The sequence below is a fragment of the Anopheles coluzzii genome, chromosome 3 (assembly GCF_943734685.1).
Source record: "Anopheles coluzzii chromosome 3, AcolN3, whole genome shotgun sequence".
NCBI lineage: Eukaryota > Metazoa > Arthropoda > Insecta > Diptera > Culicidae > Anopheles > Anopheles coluzzii.
The window spans coordinates 48515140-48537615 of NC_064671.1; the positions used below are offsets into that span (position 1 = coordinate 48515140).

The 22476-nt window shown below is 36.1% G+C and overlaps 1 protein-coding gene and 1 non-coding gene across 11 annotated transcripts in view; one reads left to right on the forward strand and one right to left on the reverse strand.

The window, feature by feature from the left end:
- The window catches only part of LOC120956414 (vascular endothelial growth factor receptor 1), a 28666-nt gene extending 22978 nt beyond the window's left edge, over nt 1-5688 (forward strand). For all 10 annotated transcript variants that reach the window (XM_040377868.2, XM_049608356.1, XM_049608361.1 and 7 more), the window contains one exon: nt 4021-5688. In XM_040377868.2, the coding sequence (XP_040233802.2) occupies nt 4021-4298 (278 nt within the window). In that variant the 3' untranslated portion in view covers nt 4299-5688. The remainder of the gene's footprint in view (nt 1-4020) is intronic.
- Nucleotides 5689-18935: 13247 nt separating this feature from the next.
- On the reverse strand, nt 18936-19042 carry LOC125907583 (U6 spliceosomal RNA). The gene has a single exon (XR_007452786.1). It is a non-coding gene; the product is annotated as a U6 spliceosomal RNA (small nuclear RNA).
- Nucleotides 19043-22476: the final 3434 nt, after the last annotated feature.

Consider the following 22476-nt stretch of genomic DNA (forward strand, 5'->3'; position numbering starts at 1 on the left):
CCAAAACTTGCGTATTCATGCGGGAATCGAATCCTGTTCGGCATTGTAGCCGCGGTGCAACTATCCACAAATTGCCATATTGCATTATGTTTGCAATAATTATAATATCGTCATTGTGGTTTGTAGTTTATGTTTTTGTTTTCATTGAATCATTATGCTTGTGGTAATGACATACTTTAATCTTCTTAAAAGAATAAGAAGAAAAGCACTATTGTATAATAGGCTTTAAATTGGGCTTTGTATTTATGTACGGAAATGACATTTACACTTTAACGAAAACACGAAAACGAAACAACGAAAACTTGCAACGTCATCGTCATCATCATCATCTTATCAAACAAATTGTATACAGCTGCGACGTGTTTTGTAACTCAAACAAGCGTATTATTTTCTTACAGGGTTTCCCACGATTTATTGGTTGGTTTGCATCAATTTTTGGTTGGTTCCCATAATTTGTTGTTGCATTGTCACGATTTTTTGGCCGATTCCCAGAATTTTTTGGACTATACCCATACCAAAAAACTATGGGATACGATGAATAAATCGTAGACGAGCCCAAAAAATTATTGGAACTGACCAATGAATTGTGGAAAACCCTGTATTTATGCAACAACCGCAACAACCGAATTTTGGTGATTTGATTGTTTAACCATAACAGCATAGCTAGTTAGTCCTGCATATAGTGTGCTCAGTCGATACCGGGCTTGAGTCTCTATATCTTGTTATCCGGTAGTGCATCCTGAGGCTGAGGCCTGTCCACGCCACGAACGGCTGTGTATAAATCTCGTTGTGGAACCATCGCAATAGTTTTCTAATTACATCATATTTACATTAATTTCAACGAATGTAATGGAAAATAGAAGATTTATTCTTCTTCTTATTTAGCGCAACAACCTTCGCCTTTAACAGATAAACCGTTCGCTTTTTGTTAAATAAATGTCAAGTTTTGCAACATATTTTTTAACGTTAAAATTTACATCTCCTCTTATGCTAATAAAATTGTTAGGTTGAAAGATATTGTTAAACAGAAACAGAGCAGCGATTGATTAAAAATTAGGCTTTGTAGGATTCTTCCTGAGCTATCTTTAATAGGCTTACTGAACGTAAACAAAAATTAATCTCGTTATTCTTTACCAACCATCCAATTCTTTGTGAACCGTCTGATGGTGGATGGCCTTGATGTTCCATTCCATCAAAATATATAACTCAATTGAAGTCTTAAATGATGTGTGGTGTTTTTACGATTCACTGTAAAACTACCATTCGTAATTACCATCGTAATTATCGTAATTAAACTTTGAGTTAAAAGCAAATATCAAAGACTCTCATTTCAAACCAGCACACTACTAATCAACAATATGCGATAATTAAATACCATGTTACTCCATCCACATTCACCTTTGTGAATGTTTTTTTCACCTTTTTTATTATAAATTTGAAAAATTTCCAATCTTTTTTTTGGTGGTGAAGCCATACGATTTGCCATCATTGTATTGCAGGAAGATTTGGTTTAAACAATAGCACATGATTTCTATTCATTTTGATGGGAGTTATATCATACAAATGTATTGTGTATAATGAAATGACATAATTACAGTGTATCATTAATTAAGTTTTCTGGAGAAATTTCATTGTATTGCAATTGAAAACTTACTGCCCTTGTATAACGACTCCGTTAATCATCTGTTATTGGTAATTTTTATCGTTGTACTCCGTTGCCCTCGTACAATAATTCTGTTAGAAATATAAACATAAACATAAACATAAGTAGAAACAATAAAGTTCAATTTGTCCGTTGGATTATTTATTTTGAAACAAATTAACAATATCTAGAGTAATTTGCCAATTGTTGCGCACCACCCAATCATTGCACACTTTGTATAAATTGTTGTTTTTTTTGTAAATATTTATAAAACCTTGATGGAAACTGACAGTCTCCCCATTGAGCATTTCTGTCATGGATTCCATTATTAAATTTTTCGAATTTTTACGCAAATGAAAGATTTCGACGGATTTCGATTAAAACTTTCTTAGATTTTTTAGATAAAATTGCTAAGAATTGTGCCTCATCGAATAACGTTTATTTCATCCTGTAAACCAATTAACTGTATATTTTGATTGAAATCAAACAAATATAGTCAATTCTCACGATTCGGTGGCAAAATTTTTTGACTTTTATAAAATAAAAATAATTATTTCAATCCTCCTTAATAATTGGAACAAAGAGATTGCCTTTTTCATCGTGCCATCACTTTGAAAGAGTTTTGTTCACCATTGGCGTGCGGCAGCAGGTGCAAGTTTTCTACCTATTTTACAAAGAACACACGTGTCCACGTGACACACACAGCGTTGCGTTTTATTCTAAACACTATTCGATTGAAAAACATCCAGTTCAGGGCTCTTTTTCATCGGTTTCAGTGTATTGGAAAGTGTGCAATAATTGGATTTTTTGGATTGGATTGGATAAACAATACGCAAAGGAGTTTCTCCTGAATAATACTAAAAAAACGATTGAATTTTTGATTAAATTTACAAAATCAGTACTTTTTAACATTATTCATATTTTTTCTCCACCTAAAATTAAATTCACAGACTGTTTTTTAAACAAATTTCATGCCTGTTGCCCAATCAATTCCAACCGCCAGCAGTTTTTTTTTACTGTTTTGAAAATCCCGCAGGCCCACATATTCAACAATTTCAACAAGTTATCCTTTTTTAGTAAAAAGTTTGCCAACCCTTGTTCTAAAAGTTTTTGTTCTGTTGAACATCTAGATTTGCAAAAGTTTAGTCACAGAAAATAATGATGAGAACTTCAGTTCTATACAACAAAAAACAAACAAACCTTTTTTCTTGCTCAGTCCGTACAAGATCTAAACCCAGATTTAAACGTTTTACTTGACAAAAGAATCGGCCCAAATAATCTGTAAAGAAGAGAAAGCTTATACTAAAAGAAATGACTGGTCCACTGGTTCCCAAACAATTATATTTATAATATTCACCATGCAATTGTCGAGCATTTTCGAGCATTTTCCATTCTTCATTCTTGGGTTATCAAAAAATATCCTCTGATTTAAAGAAAAACTAAACCAACTACATTCATTACTCATTCTGCCAGTTTTCCACCCTAGCAACATGGTTTTCTTCTACAAAGTTAGCATTGATAATACAAATTTGTAGAAACCATTTAAAACTGCCGAAAATGACGCAAGTCCTTAGCCTCAATACTTGGTAAGACAATGCTTCTTTAGCGAAGGATAAACGCACGATTTACATAAGTAATGTGGCGATTCGTGTTTGTGCTTCTTTATTTCGTTCACTGTTACATTCCCCGAAGAAGGCATGCTTCAACTAAAGCTTCCATCAATTTTCCTAATCCGTTTCTAAGACGGCCCATAAATTGGGCAATCTAAAATTGGACATACAATGCTGCGTCATTGCATGATCAGTTTTTTTCTCCACGATTTTGCAGATTTCGATCACTTTCCCTGCTACTGTGGTGTGTTTGTTTTCCGGTTGCAGGCCATGGATTTGACTCCGGAGAGGGAGAGTGGCCGGGAGGGCATGAAAACGAATACAAATCGTTATTGAAAGACAAAGGTCAACATTTTTTACGTGGCGGCCACGGACAACCGTAAACATTTGCACGAAAATTTAATTATACTTGTAAACATTCCGAAACTTCATATGGTTATGCAACTTATCTAGGACCGCTTAATTTAATGATTTTAGCGCGACTTTTATCGGTTGGTTTTATACAGTTGGTTGGCAATGCACGTTCTAACAACAGTTGTCCTTCCATCTTTGAACAGTACTTGATAGAATATGCAAGTAGAAGCCAACGCAATTAAGCTGGATGAAATAAAATCTGAAATAAATTCAGATTGGATTTGAAACTATTTTCAATTAATTTATGAACATACATTCTCCAACCTCGGCTTACAGGAATTGTGATTTTTTTACTGCACCAGTACAAATCACACATGAATGAACAAAAATGTATATGTTTTACTCTACTTGCAGGCGGCTATCCGTATCCTTCCGTAAGCAATCATGAGCTGTTTGCCTACCTGCAGGAAGGGAAGCGATTGGAACGACCGGAAAACTGCACAGTTGATGTGTACGACTTGATGTTGCAGTGCTGGCGTGAGGATCCAAACGAGCGGCCATCGTTTCAGCAGATATCAAAGCACCTTCAGCCCCACAAGAAGATTTACATTGATTTCAACGAAATTGAACCGACCTACGTATTTCCACCGACCAGTGATCAAATACGATTGGCCATAGCGAACAATAAGTGAGACCATTGTGTCCACCGCAAACCACAACAAAGAAAGTAAAGAGGCGAATAAGGTCAATTGGTTGAAAGTCTCTATAAAAAAAAAAAAAACAAGAAAGACGTGTACATGTGTGTATACATGCAATGTATGTGTTTTACGTCCTACAAATTCCAATACACAATGTTTCATGTTCCAATCACAAAGCAAACGTCTTCATGTGCATCTAATTGCATTCTACCCACCGTTGGAAATGGAAATGTATTGGTGTATATGTATGTGCTGTTGATGAACGTTAATTAAACCATGTGGGTTTTGAAGGTATAATTGGCCAATTTTGCCATCATTCCCCCAGTGACACTTACTTTTGGTCAAACGCACAAGGAATAAAAATATAAGAAATAAAAAAAAAACAAAAGCAACACACTTTAGCAAGGTATGGAACATTTATCTGTTTGATGTTTTTTCAGGACCAACCAATGATCGAAACTAATTTAAAAAAAAAAAACACACAAAAAACATGACTGTGATAATGATAACATAATTATACATAATATTCAGTACAAAAACGTACGGTAATAATACAACAAAAAATCTGCTTCTTTTTCTTTTTTTTGACATAACATTCGTTGTCGGTGTGTGGCTGCTTAAGCCACTCATGGCCTTGGCTATTGTTAGTATGATGGAATCGGTCTATAAGGGGCTTCAGCCCATAACGAACATCCTGTTGGATCGTGAGAAATACAAAACCTACTGTAACTTTTATGAAACGTTTAATGAAATGGTGACACGTTGGTTAATTTTAATAGAATAAATTGTAATTTAGTATAATTGAGTGTATTACCCATTGTAGTAATTTACAGTAATTTAGTAATAATTTAGATTAATTAATTCAATCCTTTACGTATTTTTTTTCATTAAGTACATGACGGCCTACGACAGGTTTAGCCTACTTGCTAAAGAGTAATATGGGTATAAAACAATGCTTACCGTCTGCTTTTATATAATTTTTACAAAACATGTTGCTAATGTAATTCAAACAGAACTCGATTTTGCTGTGCATCCGGGAAATATGTTTCATATAGAACGAACAATGGAGTACTTAAACAGTTTACATACTTATAAAACCAGGAAATGTAACCAGCGTAACAAGAAATGAGCTTTTCAATTTGTGTATTGTGCACCTTTGGTATGAATGTTATGCAAAACAAAAAAACACATCATCGAGGAGCTTAAGCAAAGTATGGAACAAAACTGACAAAAATAGCACTGTGTTGACAATTTGTACACAAAACAAACGAACAAAGTAGCAAGATAAGACTTCAATTTTATGTGGTTTCCAGTCGAACTGAGACGAAAAGGAATAGAAATAAATATTTCAACATTGTTGTGAGTTTCATGTTGAGTAAAATTAGCTTTACCATGTAAAAAAAATCAGTATTTTTAAAGGGTAAAATCAGTCAAGTTGTACATCCGAAAAAAATCTCTGAACAATCATTTATTTATTGATTATGTGTATTTATTTTTGAGTATGATGGCTATTAATAATTATTTATTGCTCACAATTCAGTTTCAACACTAAATTTAATTGCCAAAGCTGAAACAAAAATATTGATCAATTTTACAGGATTCAACAAGTTTAAATTAATTGTCAACAATGTATTTACATTTAATTCTACCTAACCATACCAACCAATCAGACATTTCGCCATCAATAGCGTCACGCCGTAAAGCATGCAGCAGAAATCGATAACATTCGATGACATTCATCCATACAAAAGCAATCTGTTTCATGGCAAATATTTTTAAGCTATGTGCACCATACAGGAAAACAGTGAAGTACATACATTTTAGCGTAATATGTTTCAGCAGTGTTGATTTTGGCTATTTTTTCACCCTTCACGGCGTGAAATTATCTCGATATGTCAGGGCGCACGGTTTTACTTACGGCATGTCATCCTGAATGTGCAATATAAAGCAGTTTTTTGGTTTGATTAGCTGTCAACTATTGAGCTCCAACTGTATCTCTATCACACTTGCTACAAGCAATCACTCAAATTTCCCGCTGAGCAATACAATTTTCATCCAAAAGCATACATCCTCAACTAATCTTCATGTTAAAAAACAAAATGTTTATTAAAACATATCACTTAAGTCTATAGAACATTAGCGTTACGTTTCATGTAGGAGGTGGTCGACGTACAGTACATTAAATTGAACACTTAAGATGGGATACCTTTTAAACACATTACTTAGGGGTATTGATTTGACATTCATAATCAACCATGAATATTGTCAAACTTACGGCCAGCGAAGATTTTTAATCCGACACACAAATAACTTTTGCATTTATGTGAATGAATCAAAAACAGATTTGAGTGAATGTCCTTAATTGCTTTGATTTTTTGTACTCAATCAAAGATCAAATTTAAACACAAGCCCCTGCTATTGACTATCGATCTACGGGACCCCTAAAGCGGTGGGGCACCAGGCGACCGCCTAGTGCGCCTACCATTAGATCCGCCGCTGCTCGAAAGATTATTGCTTTATTGCAGCATTCCCAATTTAAATGTAAATCACAATCGGTAAAGAAATTCAAAAACTAGTGCACATTGCAGTACTGCCACTGATAGCATACTCCACGTAGATGGGCCATGATGGAATGGTAAGCCCCTAATCCTCCCCAAACGGATCCACAACACCAGGATTGTGGAAGTATATTAATTTCTTTCGCATTCCAACATACTTCAAACGTCATCGCGCAGAACTCATTCAGAATATAAAGGAAAGTGGGGCAAAATGGGCATATGGAGCAAAATGGGCACCCTCTATTTAAGCATAAATTGACTACAAAGATACTTTCCAATGCTCAAAATGTATTCATTAGAGTGTTCTATGAACACCATGTAGTTTTCATAACCCTTACATAACAAATAACTAATAAAAATGCAAAATAAGGTCTAGTAGCATATTGATGTAATTTTTGCCACTTCGAAAATAAGCTTAAACCATTGTCACAGGGATGCGCTGAAGTTTTACATGATATGTTTTTAAGGACATGATATTTCTTTACAATTTGTCTGAAGAAAGCAAGGCGATTGAATGCGCATTTTTACTGATATAACAAAAAATACAAAAATGCTTCACGTGGGGCCAAATGGGCTGTTACGCTTGGGGCAAAATGGGCAGATGCTTTTGACATACGGCGCTTGGTGAGGCTATGGTGTTGTATTTGTCGCCTCAATAATCATAACAAGCACAGCTTCAAAAGATTCGATTTTGTAGATTTAAACGTGCAAAAACTGTTTTAATTTTGATAACATATTTTTGGAAAAAATTTAAGGGCTTTCCTGATAACCAAAACAAAAGATAGAACGAAAATATATTTCACGAAACGTGAGCTAAAACATAGACCATTACCTAAGCGCAGTTGTTGTAGTCCATATTGCCCCAGTGTTTTGACGTTTCACAGTTAGTTTGCATATGCCCATTTTGCCCCAGGGCTAAGCCCATTTTACCCCGAGTGTCAAAAAAACTTCTCATAAAATATCAACTTTTATTTTACATTATTTCCATGTTTTTAAGTTGTTTTCATTCTATGTGGCAATTTTAATAAATAGATAAAGGGTGGAGGCATACAATGATGAAAGAAAAATTGTATTTTGTGGCATATTTAAAGAAATATTCAGAAAACTGCTTAACATGCCCATTTTGCTCCGCTTTCCTCTTATGTTGCTGTGTTAGCTCGTGAGAATCAGAGACAGTCTACCAGGGTGCACTTGCTTTTACACCATATCAGTGTACATAGCTGGATAATCTTCTCCATGACATGCCCAATCCTTTTAGATCCTGTTTGAATAGCCAAACAAATCCAGTACATTTGAAAACAACAAAAAATCACAGTCAGAGCTCAATAGATGGACACTTAATAGTGGGTATAGCTTTGAATTGAATGTTGGACATTTATTTGTTTGTATGAAAACACTTTTATTCGTATGGACGTGCCGTTTTGGAGGTGCCAAACAAAGGTCTGCATAGTGATCGACCGAGTGTTAAGTTTATTGTTTAAAGAAATCTGAAACTGCTCACGCTTTCGCCTGCCAATCTGTTATCCCGGTGCAGACGCATTCTTACACCATCTTGCTATCTCAAATTTGGGCCTTTCGAAATGACCGAACGGATCAAAGAAAAAACCCAACAGTTTGAGTTCCTTTTTCTAAGAGCTCTTTTTGATGTAAATAATAGTTCATAATTTGATTTTTCGTTAGGTTAAGCTAGATTAAGTTAACTAATGGCAGAAGCCTTACATTGTTTAATCCTAAATGAAAGGCTAAACTGTCTCTTGACAAATTTGAATTTGGCGATGAAAAGCGATGGCCCTAAATCTCGCAATCTCTTATCTTGTAATTATATAAAATATTTAAAATAAACAATAATAATAATAATAATAATAATAATAATAATAATAATAATAATAATAATAATAATAATAATAATAATAATAATAATAATAATAATAATAATAATAATAATAATAATAATAATAATAATAATAATAATAATAATAATAATAATAATAATAATAATAATAATAATAATAATAATAATAATAATAATAATAATAATAATAATAATAATAATAATAATAATAATAATAATAATAATAATAATAATAATAATAATAATAATAATAATAATAATAATAATAATAATAATAATAATAATAATAATAATAATAATAATAATAATAATAATAATAATAATAATAATAATAATAATAATAATAATAATAATAATAATAATAATAATAATAATAATCATAATAATAATAATAATAATAACAATAATAATAATAATAATAATAATAATAATAATAATAATAATAATAATAATAATAATAATAATAACAATAATAATAATAATAATAATAATAATAATAATAATAATAATAATAATAATAATAATAATAATAATAATAATAATAATAATAATAATAATAATAATAATAATTGGGCCTTAAACATCTTCTGTTGCTTTGCGAAAAGCATAAAAGTTTGTTTTTTTTTTTTAATATAAAGCACAAAATACCCGAAACTAGTATATTCTACTCCACAATTGTTTCCACGACAAAATGTGCTCCAATGTGCGAAAAGTGTGCCACAAAAGGAATCTGGTAGCACTACGCACGAAAGGTATGAAACGGATCGGAATTCACGATTGGTAAACGGTGGAATTCTAAAACGGACCTTCAGAAATTCTAGCCTTGCTTCGACACAAGAGACTCTATGATTGGTCAAAATGAGTAACAGATTACAGAAGGTACTGTGCTACTTAAGCAATCACCGGTTGAATGCTTTGAAAACGTACGAATTTAATGTATGCATAACATAACGTGTTATATTTACCATTCTTTTTCGTATTTATTTTACCCTTACGCCCCTTACGCTCCTTTACACTCGGGGTCTCTTCAGGAAAGGGTCTAACAGACATACACTATTTTGTTTTTACTGTGCTTGTTCCAAAATATTGTTTATTCATTTCAATACGTGTTTCCACAGCCAACCGCACACACACACTAATATACCCACATTCTTTACAAATCCACCACCCAGTCCTTACGGATCAATGAACAGAGAGTCGCAAAGTTCTCTGCAAACACAAAAAAGGTCGTTTCATACATTTGCACATTCAAATTAGTGTACGATTGATGTTTTGTTTGTCTTAGATATCATTCTGCATAAATTTACTTGCTCCTTCCTGGGTTCATCGACCAAATGGTGTACGCGATAATGGCGTTAAAAAGGACAATAATCAATGCTTACAGACAGTATTGACCTTTGACCGAACATGAAATCTTTTCTTTTTTACTTAGATTTAAAAGAATTTTCAGCAACAAAACAGCTCTATGTAACGGTAATGTTTTCAGAATGGTGGCCTACAACCGTTTGCTACTGAAGTGCAGTGTTTTACTTTGCGTATGCATCGAGACAATGAAACGTTACCAAACAATACCTGTGATTGTATCTTTACCGCATTGCATACATACAATACCATTGTTTGCCTACCCACAGGATCTTCATGTCAACAAGGTCGTAGTTCCCACACACCATGCATTGGATGGTCGAAATGCTTCATACACATTTGCTGCCATAGTAGTGCCAGCAGCGACGAATATAGTCGGAGCAATGTGTAACGTACATTTTAGCACGATAGCAAAGGATGAAAAAAAGCTTTCTGTTTTCATACGGAATCGATTCGGGCTGTGCTTTTATGACAGTCAGCTCAATTCATTTGGAGTTGGATTTTCTTCCCCCAAAATCAAGCCCTCATCACAGAAACATTTAATGCAACGATGTCAAACTCATTTGACCCCGCGGGCCAAAATGCCACTGAATATAGTAGTACGGGCCTCAGCCTAGCTTTTACATGATATTATATGATATAAAAATCTGATTGTTAGCAATTCCTTGCCTTTCATTGTGAGATGATAGTTACATTACTTACTTACTTACTTATCCGGCGCTACAGCCGCTTTGCGGTCTTGGCCTGTCTCAGGACTGTCCGAAACCGCTCGCGGTCTGCCAGTCCGTTATCCCGGCCTTAATGGCGGACGCCTCCACGCCATCTTGCCACCTCAATTTGGGCCTACCACGCCTCCTCCGTCCTTGTGGACGGCCTAAAAAGACTTTACGGGCTGGGTCGTCCGTTTCTATGCGTACAACATGGCCAGCCCCCCGGAGCCTGGCGAGCTTGATACGCTGCACGACAGTGAGGTCGCCGTACATCTCGTATAGCTCGTCATTATAGCGGCTCCTCCATTGTCCTTCCACACATACGGGTCTGAGCATTTTCCTCTCGAACGCGGCTAAGAGGGTTTCGTCAGATTTGGACAGTGTCCATATCCCAGCGGCGTACTATATAGTCCCAGCTTCGTCCGTCGTTACAGGTTCTTTGAGATGAACTGATTTTTCAGGCTATAGAATGACCGGTTGGCAGCCAGCATCCTTGCGCGCAACTCAGCTACCATGCTATTGTCGTTGCTGACCTTTGACCCAAGATAGGTGAATTCTTGAACGACTTCAAAAGTGCATTCACCTATCTGTACGTCACGCCTACGTAGGTTTGGATTATTTATTGGTAGGCCCGCTGACGTTGTAACCATCAGTTTGGTCTTTGCCTCGTTTATCTGCAATCCGAGGTTCTCTGCCACCTGCTCGATCCCTTGGTAGGCTTCTGCTACATAGCAGAGCCGCAGACCAATGATATCTATATCATCAGCGTATGCCAGGATCTGGGTTGACTTATAGAAGATGGTTCCCGTTACATAGTTACATTACAAAAGTTTTTGGCTTTGATGAAAGTAAGTTAAAAATAGCTTTAGCAGATTATTTTCAATTGTCATATTCGTTATTCCCTTCCTGCCAATCTCCATAGAAATTTTCATTCATTACAGGGTTTCCCACGATTCATTGGTCAGTTCCCATACTATTTTGGGCTCATCTCACGATTTATTCATCGTATCCCATAGATTTTTGGTTCGTTCCCATAATTTATTGGTATCGTCCGGTTGGATATCAATACAATTGAACCAAACAATTCTGGGAATCGGCCAAAAAATCGTGGGAACGCTTCAAAAAAATATGGGAACCAACCAAAAATTGATGGGAACCAAGTAATAAATCGTGGGAAACCCTGTATGACGACCACAATCAGAGCCATAATCCCACCTGTCGGGCGGTCCCGTGGTACAGTCGTCAACTCGAATGACTCAATAACATGCCCGTCATGGGTTCAAGTCTATAATGGACTGTCTCCCCGTACCAAAGATTGTGTCCATACGACTGCGTGGTAAAGGATTAAGTCTCGAAAGCCTGTATATAGGCCGTCAAGTTCGCGTAGGACGTTACGTCAAATAGAAGAATCCCACCTGTAGTTTATCTAAAGGTCAGGTCTTGGTGCCTCATGGAAAACTTGAGATCTTTTGTAACATCCTATCAAAAGTAACACGTGTTTGTGCTGACATCTGTGTTCATCATATTTCTAAACGTATTGTAGAAGTAAATGTTCTATCTTTAGTATACCTTAAAGTCAAATGCCAAATGATGCTTAACAGTAAAAAGGTAATGTTTTAAAACTATATAATATGAGTAAGACATTCACAATTGTGTATGAGGTTGAAACTAAATCGTGTATTGTTTTTTTTTTAAGAATTGTTCATCAAATATTTGTTGCATAATCATCGGAAGAGGGTATAACATAATGTTCATTGATTTTTTAACCATTTTAATACAATTGTGCGGAATTGAATGCTCATTTTCCTCAAAATAGCCATGTTTGATTTTCCTTTTATGACTATAACAGTTTTTGCAATTCTTATCGTTTTTATGCATACATGCATAGAGAGGAAGTAGAGAAAAAACTGACAAGGTTTTATGACGATGCATGGTGTGACAATTCATATAGAAACATGTGTAAACTAAGGTTTTATTCCAAACGAGTTTTGTACGGAGCAAGGTTTTTCCGACTTGTTTATTTGTGATTCCGTTTTCGAATGACAGACGTTGTCATATCCTTTTGACAGTTAAGGATAAGGTATACATACATTTTGAGGTGAGGTTGACCAAGGTTCATATTTATGATACGTCTACACATGCAAAGTTAAAAATCTCTTCATATTCCAGGAGTCCGGAATTGACTGACATGCATTATAGAAGCAGAAATGCTTCTAACAATAAATGATGGTTCAATCAGTCGCAGGCCATCAGTTTGACATCTCTGATTTAATGCATTACCTTTCTTTTGGCGGTATAATACACTGCACACAGTTAAAATGGCACCACCATGTTTTTTTTGTTGCAATAATTGTGGAAATACTATATCAATAAAGTTGCTTTTAATACCTAATGTCCCATGGTATAGTCGTCAAATCGCACGATTTTACAACATGCCCGTCATGGGTTCAAGCCCCGAATGGACCGTGCCCCCATACGCAGCATGCTGACCTGATGACCACTTTGTAACTATACAAAATATGTTTGTCATAAATCCAGCCTAGAGTAATCCAATGCACGATCGTAATGATATTATCTTATTTTTATAGCCGTTTCTAATTCTATTTATGGGTTGAAACTGTTTAAACTAAATATTTTCTAGCATTTTTCATTTTTCGACATTTTAAGCCTTTTGATCAACTCCAATAGCATTATTTTTAATGACAAATCTTTCTTTATAATAAGTGCATCGCTATAAACGCATCTGGCGGCGGCTGGTGGAAGCTTTTTTTGGTCATCGAGGGAATGGTCATGCCGGATATCAAAATTAAGTAGTGACCATTCCCTCGATGACCAAAAAAGCTTCCACCAGCCGCCGCCAGATGCGCTAGTGAAAATCGAAATTACACTAGCGAGTACGGACAGTGTCCCCCGGCCTTAAGAGCTCTGGCACAACATAAAAACGGACGTTTACGCTTATCGTGTCAGTGGAGTCTATGTTACCACCCATGGTAATCATCAAGTTTGAGCTGAATTTCATCCAGAAATAACACATTTTCACAGTCTTTTTTGGAGGAAAAAAATACGTTCAGAAAATTTAAGTAAGTAAGTAAGTAATTTATTGATTTGTTTTGTAACAATATTCCACGAATTATACATTGGTTCCGATGGATTGACCTCTACTCAATAACCTGATTGTTATAACGCTTTGCGTATTTGGATTGTACATCTTTACCTGTATTGAAGTAGATCGGGAAAAATTAGAAAAAAACCCTCTGATTGTTTTACCTTAAGATAATCCTACGTACTAGTCCTTACTCCTGTAATTAAACCAGTAATTCTATGTATATCATATGTGCTATGCCATGGGGGAAGGTTTAGCACTCTTTTCAAGAACTTATTCTGAAATACTTGTAACTTATTTACATGAACATTTGCACAATTTGCCCATATTTTAGATGAGTAAAGAATTGTTGGCCTAATTACGGTTTTATAAAGTAACAGTTTGTTTTTTAAGTTCAATTTAGAATTCTTGTTTATGAAGCTATACAAACTTTTTATAAGTCTTGATCCACTTATAACTTTTTCCTCTATATGTTTCCTGAAGGTAAGCCTTTTATCCAAAAACAATCCCAAATACTTTACATTGTCTTTCCAAGCAATATCCCAGTCACTTATTTTTAGATTACGATCTGGTAATTTATATGCGCTAGTGCAACGTGTAAAAAATATGGCCTCAGATTTTTCCTCGTTGATTTTTAATTTCCAAGTTTTACAAAATGTCACATATTTTTTAATTCCATTGTTGAGGTTTTTAATAATAGATTTTGGATTGGAATCCGAACTACTCATGGCAAAGTCATCTGCAAAACAATATTTTTTTACAGATTTTGTTTTAGGCAAGTCGCTTGTAAATATGTTGAAAAGAACGGGTGACAGCACGCTGCCTTGGGGTAATCCGGCAGGTGGGTGAATGTCATTTGATTTCGAAGAGGTTATTTGCACGAAACAGCTTCTATCGGCTAAAAATGACTGAATCAGTTGAATGATGTTCGGAGGAAAATTGAAAGAAATTAGTTTGTACAAAAGCCCTTGGTGCCATACCGTATCAAACGCTTTTTCTAGATCTAGCATCACAAAACCAGTGGATTTTTTAATATTTCGCTGTGTTTTGATGTTTGTGGTTAATCTATCAATTTGTTTAGTAGTTGAATGCCCAGGTTGAAAACCGTATTGGTAAGAAGGTATGATGGTGTGTTGATTGAGATGCTTCATAATTGTTTTTTGTTAAATTTTTTCAAAATTTTTTCCCAGACAACTGAGTAAACTTATTCATATTCATATTCATATTCATATTCAAATTTATTTGTCTACCTTTTGGTTACACAAATACTTAAATAATACTTATTACCTATGTTCCTAACCTAACAAAAATTAACACAAATTATCTAAAATTTGAGAAAAAATATTTTTAAGAAAATTAGAATTTAAAATTTAAAAATTGAAAATTAAGGCAGCACGGGATTATGGAGGGTTCTGATGCGGGATCCGAAAGAGGATAAGGGAAGGTTGAAATCAAACATAGAATATACACAGTTAAATCGACGAATTGCACGAAGAAGGGGGTCATTACGGCCCACTGCAGTTCGGCGGGAAGGGATCACTAGGGGAGGGCGGTTTCGAAGAACACGGTTAGGGGCGTAGAAAGGGATAGAAGAAAGAAGGGAAGGAGAATCAATATTACCAAGGAGTAATGCGGCAATAAAGGTGGATTGGGCATGGGAACGGCGGTTTTCCAATAGTTTCAGGCCAAGCTGCCGGCACCTGCCCTCGTAAGGAGGTATGGGGGAGGACAATCCACCCAGGATTTTACATATAGCAAACCTGGTGAACGATCGCTGCACCCGCTCGATACGTTCCACGTGGGTTCGAGCTATAGGGGACCAGACTACTGAGCAGTACTCCAAAATCGATCTGACCAGAGAGCAGAACAGAGTCTTCAGGCACATTGGGTCGGAGAAATCGCACGCAATTTTCTTTAGGAGACCCAATGTTTTCCGCGCCTGATTGACAACTGAGTCAATGTGGTGGCTGAAGGTGAGGCCTCTGTCAAGCAAGACACCGAGGTCTTTTACGACACAAACACGATTGACTGGTACAGAATTTAGGACGTACGAGTAAGTGATTGGAGACTGCGAACGACTAAACGAAATGACGTTACACTTATCAGGACATAATGTGAGGGAATTACTAGAACACCAAGACGAAAAACGATCAAGAATATTTTGTAGGGAAATGCAATCACTAGGAGACGAAACTGGGAGAAAGATTTTGAGGTCGTGAGGGTGGTACGGACATCATTAATAAAAATTATGAACAGCAAAGGACTTAGAACACTACCTTGCGGTACGCCTGCACTACATGAAAAGGGAGTCGAAAACATATCATTAAATTTAACACTATAGGAACGATCACATAGAAAAGAACGTAACCAAGATACAAAAAGATTATTGACGTCAAGTTGTGAAATTTTATTTAGAAGTAAGGAATGAGGAATACGATCAAATGCAGATTTGAAGTCAGTATAAATAGTATCAACTTGTTTAACTGACTCTAACTGGGATGATACGAAAGAGGTGAAGGACATAAGGTTAGTTGTTGTTGAACGGTTAGGAAAAAAGCCATGTTGCTGAGAGATAATAGTAGAAGAGGTGAGTTTAAACATATAGGTATGGATAATATACTCAAATACCTTGGTTATTGCGCGTTGTATTGAGATGCCACGGTAATTGGAAATGACAGACGGGTTACCTTTTTTGTGAATCGGAACTAGCCATGCTCGCTTCCACAATAAAGGGAATGAAGACGAGGACAAAGATAGGTTAAACAATTTTACCAATAGAGGGACGAATAGAAAAGGTGACTTTTTTAAAACCGAGGCTGGTATTCCATCCGGTCCAGGGGAGAAGGATGGCTTAAGTTTTTTAAGAGCTTCAGAGACTGTATTAACATTGACAATACCCTCAGCCCATGCGACGGAGTTTAAACCAGGCCACATGCCCTCAGACTCTGTCAAAGGTTGACTCTCCGGTCTAGACAGACCATTGGCGAAATGCTCAGCGAATAGGGAACAGGTGTCAGCAGCATTGTCCGTAGTGACCGAACCGAGCGACATGGAAGTAGGAAGGGAAGAGGGATTACGACGCTTCTTGGCATAAGACCAAAAAAGTTTAGGATTACGGTATAACATGCATTGAAGCCTTCCAAGATACAACCTATAACTGGCCCGATTATAAATACGAAAAGCAGAAGCGGCATATTTGAAAACTCTACGATTATACTCAGTAGGAGTTGAACCGAGTTTTTTGAGGGCACGTGTCCTATCCGCCTTTAATGACCGCAATGTAGCATCGTACCAAGGAAGGCGAGAGGAGGGTTTAGAACGAGGACAACATAAAGGGAGAGCTGCCTTAACAATATTACTAAATTGCTCCACCGCTACGCCCACAGTGGAGGGAGAATCGGTTCTAATTTCTAAAAAAATCCAATCAGAGGTTATGATTTCCCTAAATTTTTCTAAGTTCATTTTCCGATAATTCAACTCAGATTTGTTATCTCTAACATTATTACCATTATGCGGTAAAGGAACATTTACTACGAATTCCAGAGGTGGGTGATAATGATCTAATTTAACGATAGGGTCAATACTACAAGAAACTGGTGAACATGAATATGTCACTAACTCATTAACAAAAAACAAATCTAGTTACCTCCGAAAAATATTTACGACCCCTGAAAGTTGACGCAGATTGAATTCAGCTAATCCGTCTATAAAGTAGGATGAGGCAGGGTTAACGGCAAGCGGTGCGAAATAATCCTCATTTTGAGACCACGATAGTCCAGGTTGATTGAAATCACCGCATAAGACAAACAAATCCCTATCTTTCATGCGAGATTGTATTAATGTAATTGTATTGAAGAATGAGTCTAACGTGTCAATATTCGAGCTGAGGTTTGGAGGTAAATACACACCACCAACAAAGAGTGAGTGACCGTTCAGTTTAATTTGAATCCATAAAAGTTCTAATGAGCATTGGGATACTTCAATGTGCAGCGACAAGAGCTTAGCGGAACAGGCAATGAGTACACCACCGCCGCGAGAGCAGGTACTGTTAGCGCTTGAACGATCACAACGATAGACGGTATACTTTCGGTCACAGAAGAGGGATGAAGGAATCGAATGAAGCCATGTCTCAGTTAGTATTATGCCATCATAACTCGCAACTTCGAGAAAGATGCGAAGATCCGAAAGTTTGGTTTTGAGACCGCGAGTGTTTTGATAGTAAAATTTTAACGGAGATTTAGAGTGCGAGTGTGTAAGTAGTGTTGCTATTGCTGCTGTGATGATCGAGGAGGTGACGTCGAGACTGCAGTGTTGTTGGTGGAGGCAGTAATGTTGTTGTTTGTTTCCATATGAATAGATACATCAGTGTTTGTGGTGACAGGTACGTGTGTGTTTGTTGGTGCTGTAGTGGTAGTGGTTAGGAGATTTGCCGACAATGTAGAAATAGGAGCATTCCTACGATCCGTGAACTCTTTGAAGACAGTTCCGATCGGCCACGATGAGCATAATAATGCTTTCTCCTTATAATCCGGCGACAAACAGACTTTAAACGAAGAGAAAGTCAGAGTGCGGACATCGCGGTTAAGTGGCACCAGCTTAAAAACGGTGACATCCATTGGTCTATAGCTTTTAGGGTCATTATGGTATTTTTTGGGTTTTGGAATTGGAATGATTTTGCCTATTTTCCATTCAAGAGGAAAATAGTGGATTTTGGTACAAGCGTTTAAAATAAACGCTAAATATACGATGGCTTTTTTAGGCAACTGTTTTAGGGAATGGTTATTGATTTGATCTGGCCCTTGAGATTTTTTTGATTTCAACTTATAAATGATGTTTGTAATGTGTTTTGGTTTAATAAAGTTTATAGGATCGAAGTTATTGGGTTGAGTTTGATGGTAGGAGAAGAATCTACTATTTGTCTCTTGGATGTGATGTTCAATTGGGCTCTGATTAGGAAACGTTGTTCTGTAAGCTTTTTCAAAATGGTCTCTCAGTATTTCACATTTTTCATTATTTGTAATATAACACTTTCCATTAGCTTTTAAGAAAAATGTGGAACGCTTCACGATTTTGCGTGTCATCCTTGCGCAGGGGCCATGCTAATCTTCTCTGTATCGTTCCAATTTTAGTATATGTCCAGCCGAAGCTAGGACATCAGAAAATTTAAAAAAATAGCATTTGATAGTATGCTTTGGAACAATTTTAAGCTGGTTTCACTTTTCAAACCCAGCTGGTTTTACTTTTCATCATCTAGGCTGTGTTCCTGACACGTTTTGAGGGTTTATCGAAAAAACATTTTTGACCTGATTGAGCTCATCAGCTCGTTCCGTGCGCGCTTAAGTACCCCGGCCATACAAATTTCTGTAGGTACGGAAAACTTGATTGGGTCAAAATGTAGTAAAAAAAAAACGGCTATCCGGAATCGGGTGTAGGACGACTAGCCGAGTGTAAAATTGTTTCACGACACATGTCTGCGACATTTAGTTTTCGATTTATGGCCTGCCGCAGATCTGACGGAGCAAAATGTTGTTCCGCGCACTTTTTGCACCGCGCTTTTTTACGTTATATGAAAAAGTACCCTACTCTACAGAACCCAGAGTAGCAATCGTTCACTTTGTCATGTACGCCGTTGTATGTCTTAATTTGTTACAAAATTTTGTTAACCCGCTATTTCGGAACACCGGAAATGGTAATAATGCACGATTTGTATGAGGTATGGTACAGTATGGTAAACTGGTACAAAGCTTTCGTATGGATTCTTCACTTATCTGTCGTGGAAACCTTGTTTATGCTCAAATTTTGAGTGAAAAGCAGATGTTTTTGAAATGTTTCGTTATCCTGCCACCTAAAGTGTATGGTTAAAAGATTTCTGAGCCGTCTTCACGTTTGTTATATACCTCTGCTTTATTGATTTTTCCATGTAATCTTTTTTTCGTACGCCAGATGTTACGCTCAGTCTAATGCTGGTAGTCTGATGAACAAAATCAAATTGTATTATCAGATTATTTTATTTTATTTTATGATCCTAGTTTTTGATTAATACTAATTCAAACTAAACTTTACGAAATCCCGAAAACAAAACTACGGAAACCTGGTTTTACTCGATGATACTTTTCTTATTTCGCACCTATTTTGAGGAATATTTCGGCTTAATTGAAAAATATCCAATCAATACACTAAAGCAGGGGTCTCCAAACTTTTCAGTTTGCGAGCCGCATTGCTTCACATATAATGGTGTTGAGGGCCATTTTTCCGCTGCCTGTATTTAAAGCGAACATTTAAATTTCGTCTTTATAAGAAAATACTAACATATTAATCAAATCTTCTATAGCTTTCTATTATTTTAGCTTTATCTACGTCTATAAAAAGGAACAATTACGTTTTCTTTAAAAATAGTCACAATGATTAACTATTTATTTTAACCTTCACAAAGTTGCCACGGGCCGCATAATAGGCTCTCGAGGGCCTTAGTTTGGAGACCCCTGCACTAAAGTAATGTGCTTGAATGGTGTAAAATAGGTTATTTTAAAGGCCGGGCTACATTGATTGTACTCGCAAGTGTAATTTCGATTTTCACTAGCGCATCTGGCGTCGGCTGACTGAAGCATTTTGCCAAACAATTTGGAGCCGCTTCAGAAAATACGTTATTTTTCCATGTTTTTTACTTTAACTGGACTGGAAAAGCTTTGTAATTGATAGATAAATATGTTGTGCAAATATTTCAGCAGTTTTCGCTTCAAAAAACGGTGAAAAAACTAATTAATTTTGAGATTCAACACGGCCATTCCCCCGACGACCAAAACAAGCTTCCACCAGCCAGATGACCAGCCGCCAGATGCGCTAGTGAAAATCAAAATTACACTTGCGAGTACGATCAATGTACCCCGGCCTTAACATTCCGAATTAAATATTCCGGTATGGTCAATCCACAATTATTGTAAAAAAAACATGCGGGGCAGTTACAGCTTTTAAAAGTTACAATGCAACAGACTTTTAAAAGTGTATACTTACCAAATAAAAAAATAGATTAATATGAGAATATTATAGTAAAACTTCCGAATACTGAATTTTCTATAAAAAATGAAAAACGTCGAACTTCCAATCGAACCGTCTATTAACTATCAAACAGGCAATTAAAAAGATTGTCAACATTTTCTATACTCTACACATTCCGCACTACAGCCGTAGTGAAGTCTTGGTCTAGTGCAGGAGTTCCTGAAACCGTCAGTCAACTACAAAGCATTTCATTATCCACTTCCACGAGAGTTTCCACTGTAGTTAGGGAGTAATTATGCTGGTGCTAATATAATGCTCTAAATCAGGAGAGTGGTAGAATTTTCAATAAATTTTGGATTAGCGGAAGTGCTGTATTAAGCGAGGGCTAGGAGGTTTTATGAAAGAAATTATTATTTTCAGATAGGTTTCCAAACTTAAAAAGTTTGAGATAATGGTGGTTTTATATTATTGAGTCCAGTTTGTAATGTATTACATATTATTTGAAATATCTGCTAACATTTGCTATATAGTTTTTTTATATAAAGAATAGCAAATAAATAAGTAGCCTTATTAGATATAGCACTAAATCGGTGCCAAATAAATAGATTCTAAACATATGAATGATGGAAAAAAATAAAAAATGCAATAATTTGATATTGATACTTTAATATTGATATAGAACATGTTGTAGATATTGGGATGAGTTTTTGAGACATCATCAATATATAAGCAATATTTCATGTTCCGATCAATAAATGGATCTTAAAGAAGAACTTGATTACTTCTTCTTCTTTGTTAGGTTGTAGCATTGTCCTCCTATGATGTATTTGTCGTCATAATCAGAGGCTTCGCTATATGCAAGAGAAGGCTTGTATTTGACAGCCTATGTCTCATGCTCTTTCTAACATCTTTCTAACAGCTTTGGTTCGGTCTCGTTCAATGATCAAAATTTTCAAGAACTTGATTAAGATTAAATAGTTATGATCAGAGCGACATGAAAAGCTGTGACAAATAAATATTTAAGATTTATGGTTTTCTATTCCTTTGAATATCCAAAATGCTTATTTTTTGGCCCAACAGCTAAACCAGTCTTGTTCATTTCCGATTGATTCAATGTTCCTGATGTAATACTTACTTTAGACATACCTGGCTAATTAGGATAAACGTATAAAACTCTTAAATTCTTCAACCGTTTAAACAAACACAAAAGTGTGGCCCGTCAAGACAATTTAGTTTCAAATTTACAGAGAAGTCGGTATCAACATGCACAACAGTCTACACGGGTGTCAAATTTACCACTTGTGGTACTGCAGATAAATATTTGAACGTTTCAAAACGAGCAGGCACGTGTCGTTCCTTCTGTACACGAGTCATGCGTGAAGCGGAATTTGAATGTGGAATCGCTAGTCCAGCAAATACCGTCTAGTAATGGAGGAAAACGACTGCTCGAAAAATGGAGCCGGCTACCACCATCTTCACAATTTTTTTCACGAAACTAGCTGACTGGGACGGAAATCACGCAGCAATACTGGAGACCCACATCGATCGGCGCGGCAACGTGAAGCTTAGGGAACGGAGAGCACAGGAGAGG